Source organism: Chrysemys picta, chromosome 25 (genome assembly GCF_011386835.1).
Source record: "Chrysemys picta bellii isolate R12L10 chromosome 25, ASM1138683v2, whole genome shotgun sequence".
NCBI lineage: Eukaryota > Metazoa > Chordata > Testudines > Emydidae > Chrysemys > Chrysemys picta.
In genome coordinates this window covers 14,215,236-14,239,932 of record NC_088815.1, presented here as the reverse complement: position 1 = coordinate 14,239,932, position 24,697 = coordinate 14,215,236, and the positions used below count along the sequence as shown (strand labels likewise).

Below are 24,697 nucleotides of genomic sequence, written 5' to 3'. Positions count from 1 at the left end.
CCTCTAAGTATGTCCAGTCTTTCCTCTGAAAATTGGACTAGCAATGGAAGGCAGGTGTGGAAGGTTGCTACTTCGAGTCTTTTCGTTGGCTAATATCTGCAAGTGCCTAGTATTAGTACACCTCTACCTCGATATAACGCTGTCCTTGAGAGCCAAAAAATCTTACCGCGTTATAGGTGAAACCGCGTTATATCGAACGTGCTTTGATCCACCAGAGTGCGCAGCCCCCCGCCCCTCCGGAGCACTGCTTTACCGCGTTCTCTTCGAACTCGTGTTCTCTCGGGTGGCGTTATATCGAGGTAGCAGGGTATTGTTTGTGTTATAGTGGTGGTTAGAGGTACCAGCGGAGATCAAGACCCCAATGTGCTAGGTGAAGCACTGAGTGAGACAGCTCCTGCCCTTTGTAGTTTAAACATCCGAGAAAGATATGCTGAGTTGGGCTGGGGGAGAAGTGCTGTCCTCATTTTGCCTAGGTCCAGAGACCCGGATTCTCAACGTCATGGGTCTTGTGTACCTAAATACCTTTCGAGGATCTGGGCCAGAAAGATTTTAATGATGTAACTGAAAAGTCTGATTCAGAGCTAGAAATTCAGCTTTCCTGAATTGCAGACCAGGGGACTAACTGTGAGAGCAGCCTGCCTTGTACCATAGTTGTGCATGTGCAATGTAAAAGATGGGTTCCCCCTCCCCCCCAATGCAAGCCTGGGATTTTTTCCCCTCCATCTGCAGAACCAAAGGGAACAAGTTGGCAATTAGTTAAACTGAAAGAAGGGGGGGGGAGAGTATGAACCTACGAAGGAGGAAAGCTCCATCCTTCTGAAAAAGGAAAAGATAAAACAAACCCCGCTTCAAACTCCGCAGACCTCGCTCTAGTATTTTTAAAATGTAACCGAGATCGGGTCCGGGAAATGCACGCGTCTCTCCAGCGGCCTGATTAAAGCCTCGCTTTGAAACAACACGGCCAGAAGCTAACGAGCGTGCAGGAGAAATCCAAGCTGGCAGACTGAATTTACGCTTCTCCTTAACAGCAGGCAGAACGGCATGGGGGGAAATAACTAGGCTTGTGTGGCCTTTTAGCTTCTAGGAATTGTAGTGCAGGGCATTGTTGGGTTATTAGAGGACGGCGAGGGGGCTAAGAATGGGGGCTTGTTTTATGGAAAGAGCCATTCAAAACCTAACCCACTTAGAAATGCATGTTCGCACTGCCTACAGCACCCCAGTGCTTAGGACCAATACCTTAGCAGCTACCTACCGTCACCCCCGCCCCCCAGGATATTATAGGGATTTGTTAAAATGAATTTTGAAAAGCAGGACCCCTCTTGTTGCTCTTTCAGTAACTCTTGTCCTGGGCTCCTTTCCTAGTGGGAGCTGCTGTTTTACTAACCCTTCCCAGCAGGAGGTGCTGTCCCCGGCTGATGCTAGGCTGCCTTTCCACTGTGGTAAATGAAGCTTGCCCTTTACCCCACGGTAAAGCCTGGATCCTACAAACACTTATGCACATGCTTCAATTCCCCCTCCACGCTTTAGGCGCTGAGAGGGGAAATCTCTGACCGTGTTCGGCCCATGGCCTCGCTGATGGGGTTGCTGATTCGGAGTGCTCCGAATGCTGTGGCTTCAGCCTGCTGCGTCTCTCAGAGCCCAGGGCGGGGGCTGTGGGAAGGGCCTTGTTCAAGTGCAGAGGATGGGTTAACGGCCTGAACTTTAAGCATGGGAACAGTAGCCTTGGCGCCCGCTTGCCTGTCTGCCGGTGAAGCACACATGCACTGGACTGAGCTGGGGGAAACGCTCACCCTGCGCACAGGCCAGGCTCCAGGAACTGCGCACAGCCCCGGGGAGGTTGTCAGATCTCAGCAGTCCAGGCGGCAGCTGCCTCTTTGTTAATTCACCTCCCATCCGCAGGGGAGAGACTTTTCTTAGCGACATGCTCTGTGTTGTGGCGATGGGGGTCCCCTTCCTTGACAGGCGCAAATCCCCATCTACGCCCCTTCCCCAGGGAGCAGCCTGACTCCTTAGACTCTAGTAGTTGGAGTTTTGCCTAGTTCTAAAGGATCCACCCCGTGCTTTGGAGGAGGCGTATTCCAGGTGGAAGAGATCTCGCTGGGCCGCAGGGCGCTGGAACAGTCAGTGAGCTGTCCCGGGGCCATTGCCTCTGGGGGGAGGGACTTGGGGAAGGCCCCTCCCGTTCCCAAGGATCTGCTGGGGGAAGGAGCGGTCTTCTCTGCAGAGCCGGAAGCCCATCCTGTCCACTGCTGCTCCCTCCCGCCAGCAGGGCTGCAGGCCCCCAGAGGCCATTGGGGAGCAGCTGCAGAGGGAAGGAAGACAGCTGGGAGCTGCGTTTTACAAGGAGCTCGGTGAGTGGCCCTGCCAGCTGCCCGGCTGGATTGTGGGGAACGTCGTACTTCAGGGTGGCTGTGTGGCTCGGGAAGGGATATGGAGGGTTGCACCAGGCTGGGTGCATTGTGGGGGGTGGCAACAAGATGGCTGCATTCACCAGCTGAGCAACGGCCCTTTCCAGGCGGCTTCTCTCTGGCTCTGCAGGTGCCCTGAGGGGCTAGAACTCAGCTGAGGAAATGGCCATTGGTCTCTTCCCAGCAAACCGTGCCCAGACCTCAAGAGTGGGTCTGAATGGTGGGGGGGGGTGGCACCTTCAGGGGTTTGACTGACCCCACTGATCTCTCCTGACCTTACTGCCAGCCGTGGCTGCACTGGGTACCTGTCCCAGAGCACGGCCTCCCCTGCGGCCTTGGGCCGGCTGCTGTCCCTCACGCTGGTGTGTCAATCAGGAGTGACTCCACTACAGCCGAAGGGGTGACGCTGGTGTACGGTCGAGCAGGGCCGGGCTCCCTTGTCCCTGGGAACTGCTCTGGGCAGGGCAGTTTGGAATCTGCCGAGCTCTCGCCCTGATGCTCATGGGGGTGAAGCCAACGCCGGGCTGAGTGCTCCGGCTCTCCCCACGCCTCTGTGGCCGGTGGGGAACAGGGCGCAGTGATGCAGGCTTCCCTCCAGGTGCCTCTTCATGTCCGTCTCTGTGGACGGGGGAGCCCAGTTCTAGCGGCTTGGCTGGCCTCGGCCCCTCCGCCAAGTCCCAATCTGTTCCACTTGTGATGGCAGGATAGCACTGAGACCTGCCAGCTTATTCCACCCCAGAGCGTCGCCCCAGTTCCCTCGGGTGGGCACGACTCAACCTGGGGCACTCGCCTCCGAAGGAGCAAACCCAGCCACGGGACTTGTTGAAGCTGCTTGATGGCCATGTGGGCTGGAAGGGGTTAACCAATTCCCCGCTTCCCATTGGGCGAAGGCGATTTCGCTTGTTCCTCCAACCAATCGTCCCCCTTCCCTGCAGCAGCTGCTGTCTCATGACTGGCTCCGTCTCCTGGAAGGTGGCTCTGCGCTCGCTCGAAGCCATAAAGAAAAGGAGCAGAGAAGCGGCAGCAGTGCTGGGAGCTCCAGCTGCTGGGAGCCAAGGCAGAGAGGGGGCAGCTGTACCCCCTGCCCCGCGCTCAGCCAGGGACAATGAGCTGCCCGTCCACCCAGAGCGGGGAGCAGATCGAGCCGCTCAGGTACCTCAGGTGAGTGGAGCTGCAGGTGGGAGAACAGCTTGGCTACAGGGGAAGGGTCTCGTGCTAGCTGGTGCTCCGGGCACTGTGGGACCAGAGGGTGCCCCAGTGGGAGCCCATGGGAGGGGACGGGACCCCCAGGCAGTTGGGAGCCTGCAGCTCCATCGCTGATGCAGAGCGGATTAGGGTGGGCAGGGAAAGTTTCTGCACGAGCAAGGGTGGCTGGAGCAGGTGCCCGTGCTGCTGGTGGGCTGCCCACACCCCTTTCTTGCTACCGCTGAGCTTGGGTTAGGAAGCTGAATTCCCCTTTGGTTCTGCAGGGCACGGGAGGCTGGATGTGGGCAGAGTGGGCACAGCCTGGGCTAGCTTGCCAGGGAGCGGGCAGGGCACAGCAGAGTTGCTGACCCAAAGGGGGGTTGGAGCCCTAGGGATGTTGGAGGGTTTGTTCCTGGACAGAGAATAGAAAGTGCCACCCTCTGCCCCGATTTCTATGCCACAGCTGTTCTTGGGCATGGGCAGGGAATGGCCTTGCCACAGCCCTGCCATCCTGCCCACTAGAGCCCCCCCCTGCCATGCCCCCAGGCACTGGTGTGAGGTGCAAGCCAGTGCTGGATCTCTTCCTACAGCATCTTCTATTCAAAAGTGCTGGCAGACACTCTCCTCTGAGCCACCTGCTGTGTCCCTGCCCTTCGCCCCGGGCACTCAGGCGCTAGCTCTCGGCTAGTCTGAGGGCAGACGGCGCCCGTTCCGAGCACTCCCCTGTCTCTTGTGCCAATGAGCCCCATGCGTACTTCGGTAGCTGGAACGAGCAATTCCCACAGCTGACAGGTCCCGGGGCTGGCATGGAATCTTAATCGCCTGCACCCACTGGGGCCTCCAGCTGCCACCTTTAGCAGCGGGTTTTGTCCCTTGTCTCTGGCGCACAGGAGGTGTGGTGGCTCAGCAGGGCTGCGGGAGGTGTCCAGAGCACTGGGATGGTCTGGATTAGTGCAGTCGCTGTGAACTCATTGGGGAGCCCAGGGAGGGGTACCAGGGCCAAGGAGAGAAGAAACTTCCATTCTCAGTCCCTGGCGGGAGGATTGGCCGGGCCCCTCCACATTCGAGCAGGGGGCAGCATGGAGGAAGCACGAGGTACAGCCCACAGCCTCTGGGGGCGTCACCCAGCCCTGCCCTCATGTGCAGAGGGGCTGTCAGCTCTTTGGGCCTCCTGGCCCTTCTAGGGACACCTCTCTCGGGAAGGAGAGAGAAATCGTGTGGCACTTGTATCAGGGACACAACGATGCACCTCAGCCTTCATGCTGACAAGAGCTGTTCCCCGTGGCCCCCCCACAGGCTGACCTGGAATGGGGCACACCCCAGAGCATCATCTCAAAGCCAGGATTACCGGGATGGGCCAGCTGGCATCTCCCTGCCCTCTGGGAGGACCCACCTGCCAAGCACCCCTGGAAATGGGACCCTGAGCCTGCCCTCTTCCACTCCCAGCTCCTGGGAGCCGAGTGGTCCTGGAGCTGGAATATCCCCAGCTGGGCCAGGGCCCTGCTTAGGGTGGCTCCTGCAGGCTGGCCCGGGGCAGGTTGGGGGACCTGCTGTGTGCTGGGGGTCATGCCCCATCTGGGCTCTTGTAGCAGGAGCTAAGAGACATCGCTGTCCCGGCTCTAGATTGGTCTCTGCCCCCACTGGGCCTGTTCTGTCTGCTGGGGTGGGGCAGCTTCCTCCTGAGAGGGGCCCTGAACGCTGCCCCATCCACCCAGGCCAGGTGCTCAGGGGGAGGTCACCTTCCCCCTACAGAGGCTGCGGCTTGGGGAGAAGAATCCGGTGTCCCTGCAGCAGGTGGGGTTGGGGGCGCGCTGGCTGCGTCCTCTCCAGACATGGCTGCACAGGGAGGGTTGAACTGGCCAAGCCCTTGTGTGTGGGGTGGCAGGGACGAGGACCTGGGAACCCTCGTCAGGGTGGGCTCAGCCGGCGGGGACAGGTGGCACCCTGGGGCAGGGGGGTGTTTCCATGGTGCTAGCAGCACAGAACAAGTGAGAGGAGATGCGGAAAGGGTGGAGGCAGTGTGGCCTAGTGGCTAGGGCTGCTGGCCTGGGGTTCTATTCCCACTTCTGTTACTGATTTGTGGGGTGACCCTGAGCATGTCCCTGCCTCTCCTGGTACCTCAGTTTCCCCTCCCGCTCTCTCTTTTCAGACGGTGAGCTCTTTGGGGCAGAGCTGGCTGCTCACGGTCTGTGCAGCGCCTGGCATGGCAGGGCCCTGATCTCAGCTGGGGCGACGGTAATACACATACTAGATAGCAGCCTAGGCTGATGGCACATAGGGCCTTCCCGGCAGTCTCCAGCCACCTGCTCCATCTGTCTTGGCATCAGTCTCCTCCATCAGCTGCGAACTGGTGCTTCCGAAGAAGGCGGCTTCCCCCCACAGTGCTGCATCTCAGCCTGCACAGAGCTGCGGCCGGCGAGGGTTGTGATGGTACGAACGTCACCGCACATCCCCTCGCCGGCTGTTAGCCGCCTCGCGTGGAGTCCAGGTAGCCCTGAGTGCTGGTGGCACCTTCTCTCCTCTGGGCCCCCAGGGCTGCTTCTTCCTTGGCTGAGGGGCCTGTGCTGGCCTTGCAGTGGATGGAACAGCTCTGGGAACTGTCCAAGGTACAGAGGGAGTTGGGGGGGAGCCAGGGCGGATGCAGTGCCGGGCAGATGCCCTGCTCCTGCTGTGGGCGTGATCGGGTGCACAGGTCCCTTTAGTGCCAGGTGGGGGGCCCCTCCTGGTGGTACTGGGCTCCTGGCTGAGGTACGTCGGGGCTGAGCAGGCCCCTGGCAGGTGCAGTGCAGGGGAAAGTCTCTCCCCACACATCAGGGCTTCTCCAGGCGTGAGCACATGGCGACCCAGCCTGGGGCGATGAGGTAATGAGCATCTTCAGCAGTCGCAGTCGCTCCCGCTCCTTGCAGCTCTGTTCTCCGGAGGCCCCTGGCACCAGGTCATTGGCATGGTAGAGCTGTGCGATTAATCAGGCTGGATCTAATCAACAGGCCCAGGTCATAATTACCATGTGTTCTTGGGCGCCCTCTCTGCTCTGTGCCTAGTGGAAATGTCTGCATTATACACAAAGCTCTTTGCCAGCCTCCTGGGAGTGCAAGAGTAGGGAGCTCTAGGTTGGGAATGGGGTCCCCAGAGTGGGGATAGTGGGGGCTGTGGGTCAGGATTGGAAGAGCCATTTAATGCTGTTAGTGGTGTGAGAGGCTTAGGCCAGGTCAGTGCTAGGGAAGATTGGCTGGCGCAGTTATTTCAGCATAGCTATACCAGCACATTCGCCTGGTGTAAATGCAGCTGATGCTGGCAAAAAAAGAAAAAGGGCGGGGGCTTTTGTACCAGTTCCCTGAGCAAAATAAGCGATCCTTGTAAAAGTACTGGTGGGTGGGGCTCACTGGGGCTGCACTGGGGCTCTTGCTGGGTTAGAAATGTCACCAATCAGCTCCCTAGCCAACCGTGCTACCCCAGCAAAAGTGGCTAGTGTTGGTCCAGCCCAAGGTTTGGGGGGCTGGACCCCTAGGGGTTTTGCAGAGATGCTGGCTGCTGAGCCGGGAGCTCCAGCCAAGGGTGAGCATGTGGGACGTGGAAGGTTCTGGCTGGAGACCGAATCCTTGATTGCTCACTGAACCAGCGGGCTGGGCCAGCGTCCACACAGCTCCCCCTGCCTGAGTCAAGGCCTGGGGACCTTGCTGGACCTCTGACCTGAGCACAGGCTGGGGAGCAGCGCCTAGCCCCCATCTGTGCCGGGGGTCAGGGACAAGGGTGACTCCATGTGGGAGCTTCTAGGCAGCTTGGCGCTGCTGCGCCGAAGGCGGTGCAGCTTCCCGGATAATTGCAATGTGTTTAGCTGTAATTACAAAATTAAAAAGCGATTGAGGGAAGATGGATGGCTGGGAAGGGGAGTTCGCTGTGAAAGGCAAACCCAGGCTTAGCTGAAAGAGAAACCTGCCGTGGCTACTGCTGGGAGCTGAGGTGTTCGGAGGCCTGGGCTGCAGCTCAGGATTGAGGGTCATCTGAGGGCCCTGAGCTCCTGCCTTTGCTTTGGCCCCAATCCCCCGCCCTCCCCAACCCGTAGCCTCAGGAAGCATCACGGAGCTCCGCAGTGCCATGCGGATAATGCCAGCGCACGGCCTGGTGCCCACTGCATGGCTGGTCAGCCCCGACCTCCCTCAGCCTCCTGTGGGTGGAGGAGGGGCTCAGAGCCGGAGCAGCTGCCGTTGCTACGGAAACTGCTTCCCGGGTATCCATGGATTCAGCCAGCTTGTTTGCTGGTGGGCGCCCACCCAGCTCCCTCCTTGTCAGTGAGGCAACAGAGACGGGCTGGCTGGGGGGGCAGGGTTCTGGGGGATGAACCAAGAGCCCCCCCAGCTCTTACCTTGACAATACCCAGGCTGCTCCCACATCTCCCCGCCCAGCAATGGGGTCAGAGTGTGTGTCAGGAGGGGGGCTTGGTTTGTGATGGGGAGCACTGTGAGGGGATGGGGCAGACACAGCGGGTCGTAGGGGACAGGGGTGAGGCAGACGGGAACGCCATGGGGGGGGCAGGGCCTGCCCGGGCAATGCCGGGATGCGGATCCCCTGTTGCTAGGGGCTGAAGGCTAAAATAGGGGGGTTTTTTTAACTGGTATCTTACAAACCCTGGGTATGGAATTGCAGCTCCGACCCCCCCTTCCCCCGGGCTGCCCCTGAATCTGCCCTGTGGAGGTGGCGATGGGAGAGGGACCCTGCTCGTGCCCCTTGCATTTGTGCTGCGTTCATCTCCCCTGCCCCCAAAGGCCTCCCGGCATCCGCATTTCTGGCATTATGACAGGTTCCTGCTGGGCTCTCAGACCCAGTCCTCCCCGGGGTCGCATCCAGACATCCCCCCGTCCCACCGAGGGGACAGGGCAGCGGGGAGGGGCTGCCTGCCTGGCTGCTTTGCTGGCAAGCGGTTCGTCCAGGGTTAAACTGCTTTTGGTCCCTCGGGAGTCTCCATTTCCATTGCCCTTGGAAAGCCTGTTCTGGGAGCTGATTAATCATTAATATGCCCCTGGTGGCAGCTCAGCCCTTAGACCTGTGCTCTGCTTCCAGAGGACGAGCCTGTCTCCATGTCTGTGTGAGACGATTGCCGCTGGACTGGCAGCTGCCTCTGCCCATGCAAAGCAGCCTGGCTGATGGACAGCACCTCGCTGAGCCTGGCCCTGGTGCACTTTCAGCTCAGGGGATCTAGGCTGGCAAAGCGGTTTGAGCCCAGAGTGAGCTGTGTCTGTGCCCACCAAGGTCCACTAGCATCAGGCGTGTGGACCCTAGGGCTTTGCACTGCTGCAGCTCGGTTGGCTGCCATCCCAGGGCAGAATGTGCCTTGGTTCAGTGCTTGGTTTGTAATGAAAGAGGTGCTGGGGCTCCAGCAAATTTCTTTTACTTCAGCCCTGGCACAAATGAAGCACTGCCTTGCTTTGCTTTTTGGGAGCCTTTTATTTAGCTGGAGCCAGTATAATCCCATCTTCAGAGGTAGCCCAGAGTTCGTTCCATTTCCATTGGTGTCGGCTGGAGCTCCGGCTGCTCCGCCTTTCTGAAACCAGGCCTCCCTGGTGTCTGGGGGTGTTTGAATCTAGGCGACAATCATGAGTTTGTGAGATTTGGCTTAAGGATTGTGAGATTTTTAAAAGAACACACGTTGGGTTCTGTTTATTTGCCTTCTGGCCTTTCAGCCGTTAAAGGCCCCGTTTTCAAGCTTTTCCCTGTAACCACGCTGGCCGGAAACTGATCGTTTTGGAAATGAAAGCTCAGAATCTGGTGTGTTCATCTGAGTTTAAGAAAAACAGCAACAGCGGCGAGGATACAACCACGTGAGCCGGCAACTCTGAAAACCCGTCACTGACTTTTAAAAAAAACCCATTTCTTTTGTCGCTAAGCGTCTAGCGTTTCCAGTGAAAACGGTGGCGGTTTAGGCCTCTTGTCAGCCCTCCTTGAACTGGGCTGCGGTTTGGCATTTGGAATCCATCAAACACACTTTCTCCCAGCCGCGTGTTTCCTTTTGCTAGAAGTTACTTACACTCAGAGAACAACAGTGACCAACAGGGAGTAAATGGAGGGTATAAATTATTAAGTGAGCGTTTTTTCCCTTGTGCTAATGAATTTCCCCCGAAGTCTTTCTCTCGCTCGCTCGCTCACACACCCCCTTGCTACAAAGAATGACCTGAAAGTGCAGTTCCACCATTAACATATCCTTTGTGTCAGTTACCACAGCAACTATTAGTGGGTGTTCTTAAACTGACAGCCTTAAAAAAACAGCGGCGTTTGCACCTGCGCCTCTAACTAGTTTCTCCGTCTCTTCTCCCAACAGCAGGGAGGAGGATGCTAAAGGGGTTTGAAGAATCCAAACTTGCGGGGAATGGGGCCTCGGGGAGGGGACTTGAAGTTCCAGTCTGTGCCATTTCACGGCCCCGTTGCTACTAGATTCGTGCACGCAAAGGCAAGGCCCATCCATGCGGGATTAGCCGTCCAAGCTGAGTCTAAAATCGCTGCTCTGCTGATGGGCAGGGCATTAAAACCTTGGGCCCTGCACTACTCTGCCCTGCCCAGCAGAATCCTGGTCAGTGGATACTCACTTGGGTGCGAGAGCCATTTCCTTTGGGCTAACGCTCATGGCTGGGCCTGCAGCTTGTGGTGCTCGGGGATCAGTCAGGTCCTTGCAAGAGCAGAGCTGTGTCCGGGTTCCAACTGGCTGAGTAGAACAGGAGCTTCCCAGCGCCCTGTCCAGACTCACTGTCTGGGGCGCTCAGCCCTTAAAGGCACAGACCTCAGTGCCACAAACCCGGCCAGCGGCACTCCTTGGCTGCTATGCGTTACACGGCACAGCACTTTTTGGAGGACTCACAAGACATTTGGGGTGAGTTCTTGCGCCTGGAATGGAAAGGGTGGAAATATGTTGATTTTTTTTTTTAACAACCGTCTTTTCTTCTCATGGTTAATTAGGCCTTGGAGTTAAAGAAGTGTCATTGAAAGGAGGGGGTGGGGACATCCATTAAGCAAAATCCCTTTCCCATTCATTTGCATCATTAGCTCCCTGAAACCTAATGCTGGCAGTTAAATGTCAGCACTGTTGACTCTTTCAGTGTTTGCCAGTGCACACAAGACACTAGAGGGCTGAATATGTTATGAAGGGCTCCATGCTAGGCTGGGAGTGGCATCTCCTGGTGGTGCCTGGAGGGGGTAGACCTGGAGATGTGGGCGGAGCCTGGAAGGAGATCACAGGGTTTTTTTCCGCAGCCTGACCCCTCCCAGCAGGAGTTAAAGAAGATGGTTCCCCTGGTTTAGAGGCAGAAAATCTTTTTTAAAGACACACAGGACTGTAATAAGGGGCTTTTGTTAAGTGTGAGTACAAACGCAGCTGTTAACAATACCCATAATGACAGGGACACTGTGCATTAATGACCAAAATAATTGCCTTTCTCTGACTGCCTTTGAAGAAGGGGGGGGGGGGAGAATCCGATCAACCTTTGACAAGCAAATGCTTTGGGCAGCTTTTTTAATACAGATGTCCCCTCCCACCCCACCTCCCCATGCTGCTCTGACACTAATTGAAAATTGACTTTAGCATTTACTGTATTATTTCAATTTTACATATGTATATCTGCCTCCCATCCAGTTCCTGATGTGCAGCATCCCAAAATATCCACCCATTAAACATTCACTCATCTCCTGGCTGATCGGTACCTCTGTGTTCTGCCATTCTTGAATCCCCTGTGCGAATTAAATGGAATGAGATTAATCTCTCTAGAGAGCCCAGAGCTGGGAGAGGAAATGGGAAAATGTATTTAAGAGTCTGGTAAGGAGGAGCGAGAGATAATAGCTCCTATCTAATCTACCAATCTATTTTTAGCCTTGCTCGTTTTTCCTCGTTTCACAAAAATCTAATGCGTTGGGCTTCCGGAACGTCTTTTGTCTAAATGATCTCGAAGCTCTTTAACGTCAACCCTCAGTGATCCCACTTTTGTGGGTGGGGAAACTGAGGCACGGAGGCTAAGTGACTTGCCCCAGGTTAACGAGCTAGTTGTTATAATTTGTATGACAGTATCATCTAGAGGCCTCAGCTGTGTTTGGATCCCATTGTGCTAGGTGCTGTACATACAGGTAAGAGAATAGACAAGACAAGACAGACCCAGGAGTGGGAGAAAGCCAGGATCAGTATCTCCGTTTTACAGGTGGGGAACTGAAGCCCAAATCTTCAAATGATTTTCAAGGGCTCTGATTCTCCAAAGGGCTCCAGCGCCACCAGGCAGAGCTATTTGGACCACTCTGGCCCAAGTGACTGTCCAAGGGCGCCCAGGGGAGTCAGTGGCAGTGCTGGACATTGAACCAGGGCTCCTGAGTTTCAGTCTAGCTCGTCAGCTGTAACCCCCAATCCTCCTTCCCGTTGGTAGAACTGCCCTGCGGCGCCGAGACTCCAGGCTGCTTCTCCGGGCTCCGGTGAATTTTGCAGCACAAGTGTTTGGACCCGAAAAGGATGTGAAATAAAACCCGGGGTGACAGAGTGCGGCATCGCCAGAGCTGAATGATGCCCCATCTCATCCGCTCAGCTTTGAAACACCCCTGGCTGCACTGAACTTTGGGCTGTGATGAGCTGGGCGCTGAGGCTGGGCTCAGGGAGGCTGGTGGATAGCGGTGTCTTTTCAAGCCAGGCTTGGAGTGCCTGGGAGTGGAGGGAGCCTGCCGAAGAAGGGTTGGGCTGTGGAGCCCTTTGCCAGGACAAAGCTTTCCCACGTGATAAAAACCTTCAATATCCTTCCCTGTGTGTGTGCCCCGAACCTGGGATTTAGAGGAATGCCACTACGGGGCCAAGGTCTCTGTAGCAGGGGCTGAGCCCCCTGGGCTGGAATTCACTAGGGGGCACCAAAGGACTAGGAAAATGCTCTTCATTTGTTGAGCCATCCAGCAGCAGGAGCCGGATGAGCCTCTGAAGGAAGAGAGATGGGAGAACAGGGCAGGCTGATCCAGCCTCCTAGGGAGTGCCCTGGACTGGGCCTCAGCTGAGCCGGGGTCTGGTCCTGGCTCTGCCACTGGGATATTAGCACTGGCCTAGTCACGTTGCCTCTTCACGCCTTAGTTTTCCATCTGTAAAATGGGAGCAATCGATGGATGAAAAGCACTAGATGAGGGCTGAGGATTATGACGCTGTGATGCTTAGGCAGCATGGTCCAGGAATTTGGTGCTATTCCCAGGGGTGACCCTGGGCAAATCACTGCCTCTCTCCTGTTGCTGTTTCCCCTCCCGCGCCGTGTTTCTGTGGGGCAGGGACTGTCTGACTATGGGTTGGTGTGGTACCTCCCGTAACCGGGCCCTGATCAATGGGGACCCCCGGGTGCGACTGTAACATGAGCACTTAGCAATGATAATCCTCTGCTCTCGTGTCCGCTGATCTAATACCATTATGTTCAGCAGAGTTACTTCTGAATGACACCCACATTGGGCATCGCCTGCTTTTCTGTTACATGAGAGGGAATTTCTGCAATTTCCTATTCCAGATGAATTTGGGGAATTGTGCTCGAACACCAGCTGCTGGAGGAAACCCTCTTGCCCATCTGTTGTTTTGGCTTATAATTAAATTCCAAGAAGTTCTGGGTTTGGAACTAAGAAATGCCTGAACTGACTTTAAGCATCAGGTTGTTAGCAACAAATTAACGCTAAAAGAACACTTCCACTTTGCCCCTGAAGCTGTGTTATTACTGTTACCCCTGGGTACCATCTAGTCTAACAACAAGCATTGCCGTTACTCATGGCATCTTTCTGAAGCAATTACCGGGGCCTCTCAGTGCTCCACACAATGGGGACTTAATTCCGGAATTAGGTTTTGAGCGATGAGTCGTGTCAGTAGAATATTGTGGTGGAATGGCAAAGTGCATCTGAATTGTTGCCTGCATCCTTCGTTCTTTAATTGTGATTCAACCTTTGCCACTGAGGCCTGGGGTCCAGGAAACCGGTTGGAATCACTGGAGCTACACCAGTTCATACCAGCTGAGGGTCTGGCCCAGTACATGCATGTTTAGACCACACATCAACACGCGTAGGGAATGGATTTAAGAAACTCATTTCAACTTGGCTGGCCCAAATTCATCAAGCAAATCTGTATCCAGGGATGAGCGGCAGTGAAAGCCACTAATTTTATGCATAAACTTAGTGAGGAGTGCAGCATGTCAATTAGTCTCTTGTGTGCGGTAATTAGCTCACATCCTACGGCATCACTAAAGTTTCGTTGGGGACGTGGTCACTAGAGCTCTGATCACGCTCTCGGCAGCTTCCAGCTTTCTCTTGGTTTCAAACACGATTTTGAGACCATCATTCGCTTCTCAGCCAGCTGCCCCAATAATCCAAAGTGCGCCGACCTTTGCAATAAGGTTCCAGCTTCAGCCGTGGGGGGAGGGGGTCTGTGTGTGGTTAGGATTGTTGACTAAGTTCTTAGGCCCAGATGCTCTCTTCTTGCCCCCTAAGATATGCTCAGCCCAGCTCAGCCTTCTTCTCATGGTGCATCTGTGGAAGCTCCAGCCCATCACCAGCTGGCCGTGGTCTATGTTGTGAATTCGAGTCATTCAGGGGCACGCCACTCCACGCTTCCAGCTCCCTACACCAAGTGAGAGGGGGCAGCTGGCCAAGGAACCAACTACGCCACTTGATGCCTCTATGCCTGAGTGCTGCAAAGTGGCTGGAGCAGAGGGAGAGAATCTGGACCTTCAGAGGCTATTCAGAGTTGACCCTGGGTCAGGTGCTGCAATTCACTTTGTGCTATGCCAGAAAGGAGGCGATGGGCTGATGCTGAGTTTTGTTGCCTGCTGTAACCTGCTGTGATAGTTTTGGACACGCCCCTCTGAACACAAGTAACAGGGTGACGTAGATTTAGATCATTTTTAAACTAAAAAAAGGCCTTGACGCTGGCTTGGATGGGGGAGCCTCAGGGAGAACAGAGGCTTTGGACTCAGATAAACACGCAGCCGTCTGGATGCATCAATCCCTTGCCTGGTATCGGAGTATTTGAGAACCTGCAGATGGCTTTTGTTCTAAAACAGAGTCTGTTTACCTTAGGGGCTGCTACAAATCATAAATAATACAAACCAGTGCCCCGTGGCTGATGTAGTACAGGGTGCGGTACCACTTGCTGTCACTGGGGGGCGAAATACACGGATCTGTCTAGTTCAGTTTAGCTCCAGGGAGGGAGACCATGGTGCTGGCCCCTTTATGGCTTCTCAGGCTGCTGGCGCGCTCCGATCACCAGCCACCACAGCACCGCTTTGCCCCGGCTCTGGTGGTGGCCATGACCCCAGCGTTGCTGCAGCCGCGCTTGGTAGCTGTATTTGAGAACGGGGCGGATTCCCGTCCGGATCTGAAAGACGCACACGTCCCAAACCAGCCCTCAGGAGAAAAGGGGCAGCCTCCGATCTCGGCCGCCACCATTCAGTGGCTCCAGGGCGCAGGTGGAGCCAGGCCAAAAGAGCCAAGTGTTTGCGGTCGCTGCGTGGTTTAGCCGGCAGTGCTGGCAGCGAGGGTCGGTGCGCTGGGCTCCTGGCCCGCTTCGGCACGTGTGCCGCGGCTGCAGCTGGCGCTTTTAGTGCTGATTAAACAGATGGTGGAAATGTCGCCACCGGGCCCTTTCTACTCGCCAGCAGCAGCTCGCTGCGGAGGCACGCGGGGATGAAACCTATTTCAAAGGGCTGGGATCAGCTCAGCCTCGCAGACATTTTGTCAAACAACAAAACGTACAGTGAACGCAATGATCTAGAAAACCGCTGATACTGAATCCCCTTTGCTAGGGGAAGGGGCGACAGCGGGGCTCGAACCCCCGGATCAGGGAGCACGCACCTCCTTAGCGCTGCAACGCGCACCCTTAGCTCAGGGCGTCAGCAGGCTCAAAAGCTGCTGCCCATTGACTAGCCATTAGAGGGGGCAGAGCCACAGGGTGTGAGCCCAGGGTACGCTAGACGCTGCTTTCTACAGGGGTTTGGGCCACAGGAAACTTTGGGGCCAGGGTAGAAACTAAAACCAGGTCAGAACAAAGCCTCCAGCTCCAAACCCGCCAAATTCCCAAGCGGCCGAGAAAACAGCTTGGGAAGTTTCCAAAGGCCCCCGTGTTTGCGGCTCCATGGTGCTGCCCGTCTTCCAAGTGAGTCTGGCTGCTGAGAGCACATTACCCCCCTGTGCTTTGCCAGCTTCCTCTGCGCAGCTGGGGGCAGGCAAGGTCCTGCTTTAGGAGGGCTGGCAGATGGCTGCATCACAGACCTCTTCTCCTAGGACCCGTCACGGCTGTGAAATAAGCCGGAGAGCTCTTGCAATCGATCCCAAAGGAGTAGTTGGGGTCCTGCCCCAGGCATGCTGGGATGAAAGCCAGGGCCTGTGGAATTCCCCACCTCCCTGTTGTCTGTCTGAGCCCAGGTTTGGTGACCCTCAGGACAGAGTTTAAGCCAGGCAGCGGGGGGAGAGGCCCAGGATCTGCATGAAGAGGCAGGCACGCCCTCAGTTCACCTGGGCGCTGTGCGTGGGTGAGACGCTGCCCTGGCCTCAGCTGTTTGGCCGTTCTGGGCTGTCTAGTGTCTGAGCACGTCCCCTCCCCGCACCAGGGAGCGGGGACGGTGTCATCAACTTCAGGGAAGGGAGCTGCTTGGGACACTAGAGCTCTGGGTGCAATTCCCAGCTGTGCCCCTGGCTCCGTGCGGGATCTTGGATCAGTCGCTCAGTTTGGATAACAACCCTTCCTTGGTCAGCCTGGTCTAGGCTGCAAACCCTTCGGGGCAGGGGCTGTTGCAATGGGCCTCTGATCTCAGACCGTGCCTCTAGGGGCTACGGTCCTGTGAATCATCACCATAAACCCAACCTGCCGGCTGGAGCTCAGAGACCCCCGGGCGCTTTCCAGCAGTGAGGTTGGGCCTATTTCAGTTTCTAACCCAGCGGAATCTGCTGGGCCTTGGCGTCCGGTGGGCCTCGCAGTGCAGATTATGCAGAATGTAGAATTCTGGGCTGTCTGGGGTGGCCTTGGATGTCCGTTAAGTGCTCAGGGCTACATTTAAATAACAGGTCTGGAAGCTGACTGAAAGCAAGGACGTTTCACATTGAAGCTGCGTCCCTTGTGCCTGTTTTTCCAGTAGCCTAATTAACTGTCTGAGTTTGTGATTTGAATTGGGAGATAATTGTGGGCTCGTGGTTTGAGCAGGAGGGTGAGCGCTAGGATGGCGGGGGGTTCGAATCCCGGCTCTTCTGCTCAGTGGTGCCTGTGGCTCTATGCACATTAGGCACAGGGCGTATCATTGGCATGGGTGCTGATGGGGGGGATAGGGCTGCCCAGAGCAGGAGAGCAGTTGGCCCCAGCTGCCTTGTTTGAGTGGGCCCCCAAACCGAGTTTCATAACTGGCGTTGAGGGGTCGCAGCTCTGCTCAGGTTTGGGCCAATGTCTCCTTGATGGAGGGGCGGCTGGGCCAAACTTGAGTGGTATTGCAACACCCAGAGTGGGGGGGCCCTCCTGGTGGACCAGAGCCAAACTGCCGCTGTGGTGAAAAAGTTCTGGGGATGCCCTTTCTGCTACTAACAACATCTGTGGCTTTAAGACGCCCGTTCTGTCTCAGTTTCCCCATTGATAAAGCAGGGATCATACTTGGCTATTTCATAGGGGTGTTGTATGGCTCGTAAAATGCTTTGCAAGTGGAAGGTGCTGAGGAGTAGCAGTGTATGTGGATGGTGGCTGATATACCCGGATCACCCACTATAGTGAGGCAGCCACCTCTGGGGGTGGGGGGTGGGGGGTGGCAGCTGTTTAACAGACAGAAATAAATACATATTTTTTAAAACTCCTGGATGGCTTCATGATTCCCTGTTGCTTTGCACGCTGCGTGCCATTGACCCCCGTGCAAAGTGAACGTGAAATACTACCAGCTCAGAATGGTAACAGTTCACACGCTCACTCTGCACTGGGACAATGACATGAAGAATTAGATCTTGGGTGTAAATGGATACAACTCCACCCACTTCCCAGCTTGCCCCAAATCTGACTTTGGCAGTGACCCCAGGGTCCGGGTGCCTCGTCCCCAAAGAACCCAGGCTTGTGGCCGTCGCAGCGAATTAGATTTCCCGTTCAACTTTAATAACAAACGAAACGGCGTTGTCCTGAAGACAGCACATGTTTTTCTCTTCCTTCAGTCAGGTGATCCAACCGATGTGAACAGTCATTGTCCACTTCCAAAGTCAGCATTTTGGGATCACTAGTGAATGAAAAGGTGACGCGTTGTTTAGCTTTTTGTAACGTACGGATTCCTCAGCGCGCGGTTTCCCCTAGCATGTTCTCCCGCCGCTGTACCACACGCAGGTGGCCGGGGCCGGGTGCAGAGAAGGGCCAGGTGTGCACAGCTCTGCCTTTCGATACGGCTGAGCCCAGATTACTTGTGGGAGCTCAGGTCCCTCCAAACCTGGATTTGGCAAACGAGCGAGGAGAGCTCGCCCAGAAGGATCCAGTGGCAAGACTGACTTCTGAACTAGCCGCAGCCGGGTGGGAGGGCAGGAAGGGGCAATGGGGGGCAAGGCTGAGGTCTGGGATACGTAGCCGCTTAATAATTATTCCTTTCCTCCACCAAACACTGCCCTGTCGGGGCGGCGGGCTGGGATGTTACCCACCACGAGGGAAAGCCAGCGGGGCTGGAGATTGGGTGCAAGAGGGATTCCTTTGGGCCAATTCACTAGCAGGAGCATTTTTGCGGAGGCTGGTGCTTGGAGGGCCCCACGTCGCCACACAGGCCTAGAATGTGAAGTATAGGCAACCGCTTTGGAAAGTCTGGGCCTGAGCGCGCAAGCGCAATACCAGGCTGCAGCGTGGGGGGTACCACCGACATCCTCACAGCCCCTCTGCCTCTTGCCTTGCAGCCGCGTGGAGGCGGAAGCCATCGAGAAGGAGCTGCTGGAAGATTACAAATTTGGTCGGCAGCAGCTGATTGAGATCTGGGGACACGCCAGCGCCATGGCTGTGACCAAGGTAAGTGCAGCGCCGTGCCAGGAGGGGGCATGCCAGGGTTTAGAGCAGGGAGCTCTGGGGATTGTTACTCGCAGGGACCCCGGGTGCAAAGCCAGGGGCTTGGCTGGCATGCGAGCGTGCTCCCCTGGGCTGTTATCAGATGTGCTTCCTTTTCCTGTGGTCTCTTTCCCTCTCCCAGCCTGGGTTTTCTGTTCGCTTCCCCGTTCCGGACCAAACGCCAAGTGCAGTTTGTTGGAGGCACAGAAAAGTCTGGGTAATTTTCTTCCTCCTCCATTGCTGTGACAGCCACCAGTTTGGCCAACAACGCACGGATTGCACCAGGGACCTCAGAGCTGAAAGCACAAGTCTCGACAGGCGCTGGAGCTGGTTCAGGGAGGGACACGTCATGGGCACTGACCAGTAGGTTTTGCCATCTTCACCTTCCCTGGAGCCAGCTGTGACCAGAATCACCTTGGTACTGGCTGTTTTCATGGTCATTCCCATGTGGACCAGAGCCCGAGACTGTTTTTGTGGGGTTTCCACCCAGGACGGGCTGTTCTTTCCAGCAGACTCCAGCATTTTCAAGGCGCTTTGGCTAACGTCAGGACCAAGCACGAACTGCGAACCTGTCCACACTCGCTCATTGCTAGGGTAACCCCCGTGCAGCTATTGCAACACGGATTTGCTTTGGGAATTGGCCAACGTGCTGAGGAAACGGGGCCAAGATTTGTCTTGTGCGCTTGCTGGTCTCCTGTCATGGGGGAAAGACGCTGCCTGGGGGAGGAATGCTCTTGAAGAAGAAGGAATGCTCTTCTTTAAGAAGCTGGGATGGTTCTCCCCAGTTGCTGTCTCAGCCCCAAGGGTGATACCCTGAGAGAAAAAGGGTGAGCTGGCTTCTTGCTCCGGAATGACCAATCTCTCTTTCGGGGAGAATCAACCAGAGGGGCCTGGGAAGCGCGTCCTCCCCTCAGACACTGGAGCAGGGCAACATTTTTTGGCCCAAACTTTTTTTGGGCAAGAAAACAGATTCGGCCACCCTGAAACAGTTGGTGAATTTGTGTCAAATGGTTCATTTAAAAAACAAAAACAAAATCCCCCCCAAATCCAAATGTTCCATTGCGACATTTGTTTCCACTTTTTTGGTTCGCAATGACTCTTTGTTTGGAAATGTCCTTCTATTTGATGGTTGAAAAAAATCTCAATGTGCCCCCAAATCAAACCTGAACGTTTAATATCAGATCAAAGGAACCGCTGGGGGTTTAGTTTTGGAATTTCCAAAAGAAATTGGAAAAATTCCATTTTGGGTTCGACCCCCGAACAGATTTTTTTTTCTTTTTCTGATTTGTATGGAATTGTTGGCGAACCAAAAAACCTGTCATTCACCCGGCTCGGTCAGAGACGCACTCAGGGCCTGGTGTGGGACTGCCTTCTCCCACTGCCAGGGGGCCTGGCTATTGATGTCCTTCCAGCAAAGCATGCTGGGAATGGGAGGAGTCAGAGAGCCTATAATAGTCCGGCCTCTTCTCCCTGCTGAGTTAGTGTGGCGAGAGCAGGGCAGGAGGCACTGTCTGAAGGTTTTACGGCCTGTTGGAGCTGTACTTACTGGCTGGAGAAAGCCTTCTGGCTCTTTCCAAGAGGTTTTGGGGGGGAAGTACTGAGCACCTTTGGGGGACCGGATTCTGGGTAACCACACAGCCACCTGCTCCAACGGTGGCTTTATCTCTGCACTTCTTTATCCCATGGCTTCTAAGGTGAGCAGGGCATCCTGACCCAGGACCATGGGCAACGATGGGCCAGTACCGTGTACTGGAGATCTCCTCTCCCATACACACCTGCTACCTACTGAGCAACAGGACAAAACTCACAAGTGGGTCGAACCTGCCTGGACGAGGTCATTCAATAGCATGTGACACATCCTGCAGTTTGGCACTTGTCAAGGCTTTATGGGCTTTGCAGAGACACACTGTAGAAGATTTATAGAGGACATCACTGTTGATGGAGTGTAACATCTGTCCATATACCGTAGCATCTAACATCGTCACATGTATCTGCAACGGTCAGGTAGTCTTGCCTTGGAGTGCTTAAGAATGATTATTGCATGTAAAGGACTTCTAGCTATATTGCGCCATTCATCCTGAAGGACACCAGAGTGCCTTACAAATGTATATACAGGCATTGCTTTGCCCGGCACTGACATGCACCCGCCTCTGGAGTGGCACATGGCAGGTGTTTAGTAGCCACATAGCATCGCTCCACGCATCCGAAGGGCCAGTTCCTCATCTGTCACTCCATTGACGCCAGTGGAGCTAGATTGATTGACACCAACTGGGGATCTGGCCGGAAGTGAAGGAGACTACCGTCTTCCCATTTAAAGAGCGGGCTGGGCAGGGAGGCGTGGGGGTTAAGGATCCAAACTGAAACTCTCCCAGGACACAGGGTGTGATGCCCCTAGCCCTAGCGCACCTGAAAGGGTTTGAGTCCGCAGATGTCTAGCAGCTAACAGCTCGTTAGTGGAATAAACCAGTCTGCAGACAGCTGTTTTGCTGCTGGTTCCCGGCTTCCCTAAGGGATGCGAAGTGCAAAGCTACTGAAAGGTATGTGTGTGGGTGGGTGAGTCAGCTCCACTCCTAACGACTGCAGCAGAAACTTCTGTTCCGTGAGACGCTGTTGCTTTTCACTTTGGATCGTCAGCCGAACTGTCACAAGCCCCCACGTCTGAGTCGGTTCACTCTTTGATTCCTGCTTTCACCCGAACATCGCAAAACCCGAGACCGGGTGCAGGCTGGCCTTTGCTGGAACAGATTTGAATGCAAAAGCTAAATGTCAGCTCATAAATATTTAGCTCAAGATATTTCCACAGCAAATTTGCTCAGCAGGGGCTGAGACAGAGTTAGGAGCGAGAAGGTAACAAGAAGGGAGCCTGATTCTCATTCACACCCAGGCCCTTTTATGTGGCGTTAAAGCCCCTTTGCACTGCCAGTGTGGTGCAAAGGGGTCTTAGTGGAAATAGAAGAAGGTTCATATTTCCTTAACAAAGATGGGGCCAGATTTGATGGTGATGTAAGCAGTGGGGAAAGCTCCGTGTGGGTGTAAGCTGATCAGAACCCAGCTGAGCGTGGTAAAGTTGTGTAATGAACACCCATCGTGCATGCGATGGGAGTGCAGGAGCTTGGGAAAGCAGCCCCCTCACCCTCCCCGAGTGCAATGCAGAGCAATCCTGTCCTCACTGGACCCTGTACCTTCCAACTAGCCCTATGTGGTGTGTACCCTACACCCATTTTCCAACACCCCCCCCCAATGCCAGGGCAGTGCCGCATGAGCCATCTTCGGGATGTGCTGGCAGGACAGGGGGCTCGGTCACGGGGCTGCCATCAGAGACAATGTGAACCACACGGCTAAACCCTCCTCGCTCCACTGGCAGCTTCCGACGGGGAACGGTCTTGTGCCAGCCCGGCTGCAATTCCCAGCTCCGTCCCCCCAAGCGAGGCGAGATGCTGGCAGGGCATCCCTGGCGTGTGCGCGCTGCTGGGCGGACATGATGACCCGGGCTGCAGATGGGCCAGGACTAAGTGGAATCGAGTTGGCATTTAAAGGGCACCCCGGGGTGCTGGGCAGTGCTAGTGGCTTCCATCTTGCAGTAGCAGCATCACCGACCCCTCCGGTGGCCCAGTGCCTCCTTTGCTCAGTTCAGGAGGGTGCTGACAGGGAGTCCCGTCTGGCAATGAACCTGCAGGACGGCAGCCAAGGTGCATGGAGGAGATCGCCACCAGGCTTCCAGAGGGAAGCAGAAGGCCCAGGCACCCCCTGGGAGGAAAGAGGAGATCATTTGCGGAGTCAGAGAGGACCTGGATCAACCTACTGAGTGTAAAGTCTCTTCCCCTCCTCTCTGCCACCTCTAGGACCAGGCCAGATCCTTTCCTGAAGGCCTCCCTCTCTGGAGCTGCATTGCAGCACTAGGAGATGCTGAGTTGACCACCTAGAGAAGCCAATACAGCTGTAAATTACAACCCTTTCACAGCAGACTCCGGGTGCTTTCCAGCAGGACCAGGGCTTGGCTAATGCTGGACTCCACTGGCGGAGTCAATAACCTAGCAGGCCACTGGCCATGGCCATTCCCTGGGAAGGCCCGGGAAGAGAGCAGCTGAGAATAACCAGATACCAATAGCTGACTAGAGCTAGCCGCCCCCAGCCTGCCCGGCGCTCACTTTCCATACCAAGCGGAGACAAACTTAGCTGTAGACTAGCTGATTGACATGGAAACTGGGGGAAGTACCTGGGAGCTGTTTGCTGTTTAAATTAACCTCACCTTTCCCTTCAGTCTGCCAAGCTTAGAGGCCGACGCTCTCCAGTGCTCAGCCGGTAACCCCTCCGCTTTACAACATGTGCTTTTACTCCCACAAGGCGGGAAACTGTATTAAGGGGCCAGTTTTATTCTTTGCCGAGCTGCTGGGTAAGATCTTGGAGATGTAGTAGCCAATGTCATCTCCACGTCATGCCTGGAGTTCGGTCCATCTGTCCGTTAAGCTGCTGTTCTCTTCAAGTGTGATCCTCCCATCTTAACTTACCTGGGAGATGACACTTCCCGTCCCGTTGCTGTGAGATCTAGCAGCCCATATCTTTGTCATTGAATCAACTCCGGTATTATGCCCAGGCAGCCTCTTTGGGAACTGCTCTTAGATGCCACCAGATTCCACCTCCCATCTCTTTGAAGGTAGCATCCCTTTGCTGCAGTCAGTACACGAGGACAGGTGGAGTAGGTAGGCAGATGGACAGACTCTGCAGAGTTCTCCTCCCATTTTGAGTGACTATAGGATTCTTCTTCACTTCCTGTCTCAAACTGCTGTGTAGTGTAGGTCAATAGCTGGATGAGGGGATTCAAATCAAAACTCAGACCTCTCCAGAGACCTGAATTTTCTTACTGAGGGTCGGTGTCTAGCACTGGGCACATGGGGCTATGACTTTATTTGGGGTCTCTAGTAAAGCTGGGCAAAAAAAATTCATCAATTAGTAAATTTGTCAGAAAAAAGCAGATTTGGGGCAACTGAAACACTTGCGAACTTGGGGTCAAATTTGGTGAATAGTTTCAGCTGAATAAAATAAAATTCCTCATTTTTTAAAGTCTAAATGGCTCATTTTGACATTTTCAAAATGAACGGTTTTGACATTTAATCTAGAAACAAACAGTTTCCTTTGGAAAACGTCAATCAGAATCGATGCTTCGTTTGACGGCTTTAGGCAAAACATGGAAAAGGTTCAGTTTGGGTTCGAAAGGGACTGAATTTCTTTTCAGTTCGGCCCCCAAACTGAAAAATCAGTTCTTCACTGAGCCCCAGTCTCCGGTCACTACAGGGCTAATAAATAAATGAATGAGACAATCCCAAACCCTGGATCCAGAGACCCTGAGATTGGGGGGAAGTTTGGAACTGGAGCCGAACTTTGCATTTTTGGTCCACCTCTATCTGGAAGAAGTGTCCAAACTTTTGGGTGGCTTTTCTGAACTCAACCTCCTCAGACTTTTGTCTGTTACTAGGATGAATTATCTCATACAAGACCAAGCATGGACTATTCTTACTTGGGTGGTGCATCAAAGTTGTGTGTGTGTGTGTGGGGGGGAGTGCTCCCTGCCCCATGCGTAGCTGTAATGTACATCTGCTAGCCCAAGATTTCCTCCAACCTTTAGACCATCCAGCAGACACCTTGCTTATTAACTAGAACTCAGTGAGTAAATATTGACCTGGACTCAGGCTGTTCTAACAAGCAGCTCCAGATTCGGCAGACCCAGGTGGTAAAATGTCAAACACATTCAGAGAGGCGGGGGGGGGGGGGGGGAGTGTTATTGTCTGTTCTGCGCAAGGGTCTGAAAATTCACGTTGCCTGCACACTGCTGTTAAAGGTCCGTGGTTAGTTTTATAACTGTACCAGTCTTCAGAGCCACCAACTGGAACTGTGGACCCAGATCTGTGCTAAGCAACAGGGAGTCCTGTGGCACCTTATAGACTAGCAAATGTATTGGAGCATAAGCTTTCGTGGGTGAATACCCACTTCGTCAGACGCATGTGCTGTCACACTAAACTGGGAGGCCCAGGGTACTGCCTCAGGACTGAAATCTCTTACAAATAAACCCTGCATTGTAACACTTTTAAAGATGCAACAA

General features: G+C 54.8%; 1 protein-coding gene across 3 annotated transcripts in view; it reads left to right on the top strand.

Annotated features, from left to right (window-relative positions):
• The first annotated feature begins 2,208 nt into the window (after positions 1–2,208).
• YJEFN3 (YjeF N-terminal domain containing 3) overlaps positions 2,209–24,697 on the top strand; it is a 46,979-nt gene continuing 24,490 nt past the window's right edge. Inside the window, exons 1-3 of one of the 3 annotated variants that reach the window (XM_005278947.5) lie at positions 2,209–2,351; positions 3,347–3,569; positions 18,456–18,564. In XM_005278947.5, coding sequence (XP_005279004.1) covers positions 3,514–3,569; positions 18,456–18,564 — 165 coding nt within the window. In that variant the 5' untranslated portion in view covers positions 2,209–2,351; positions 3,347–3,513. Of the gene's footprint in view, positions 2,352–3,346; positions 3,570–5,742; positions 5,829–18,455; positions 18,565–24,697 lie in introns of those variants that run through there. The other 2 variants (XM_065578583.1, XM_065578582.1) reach the window with 2 other exon arrangements.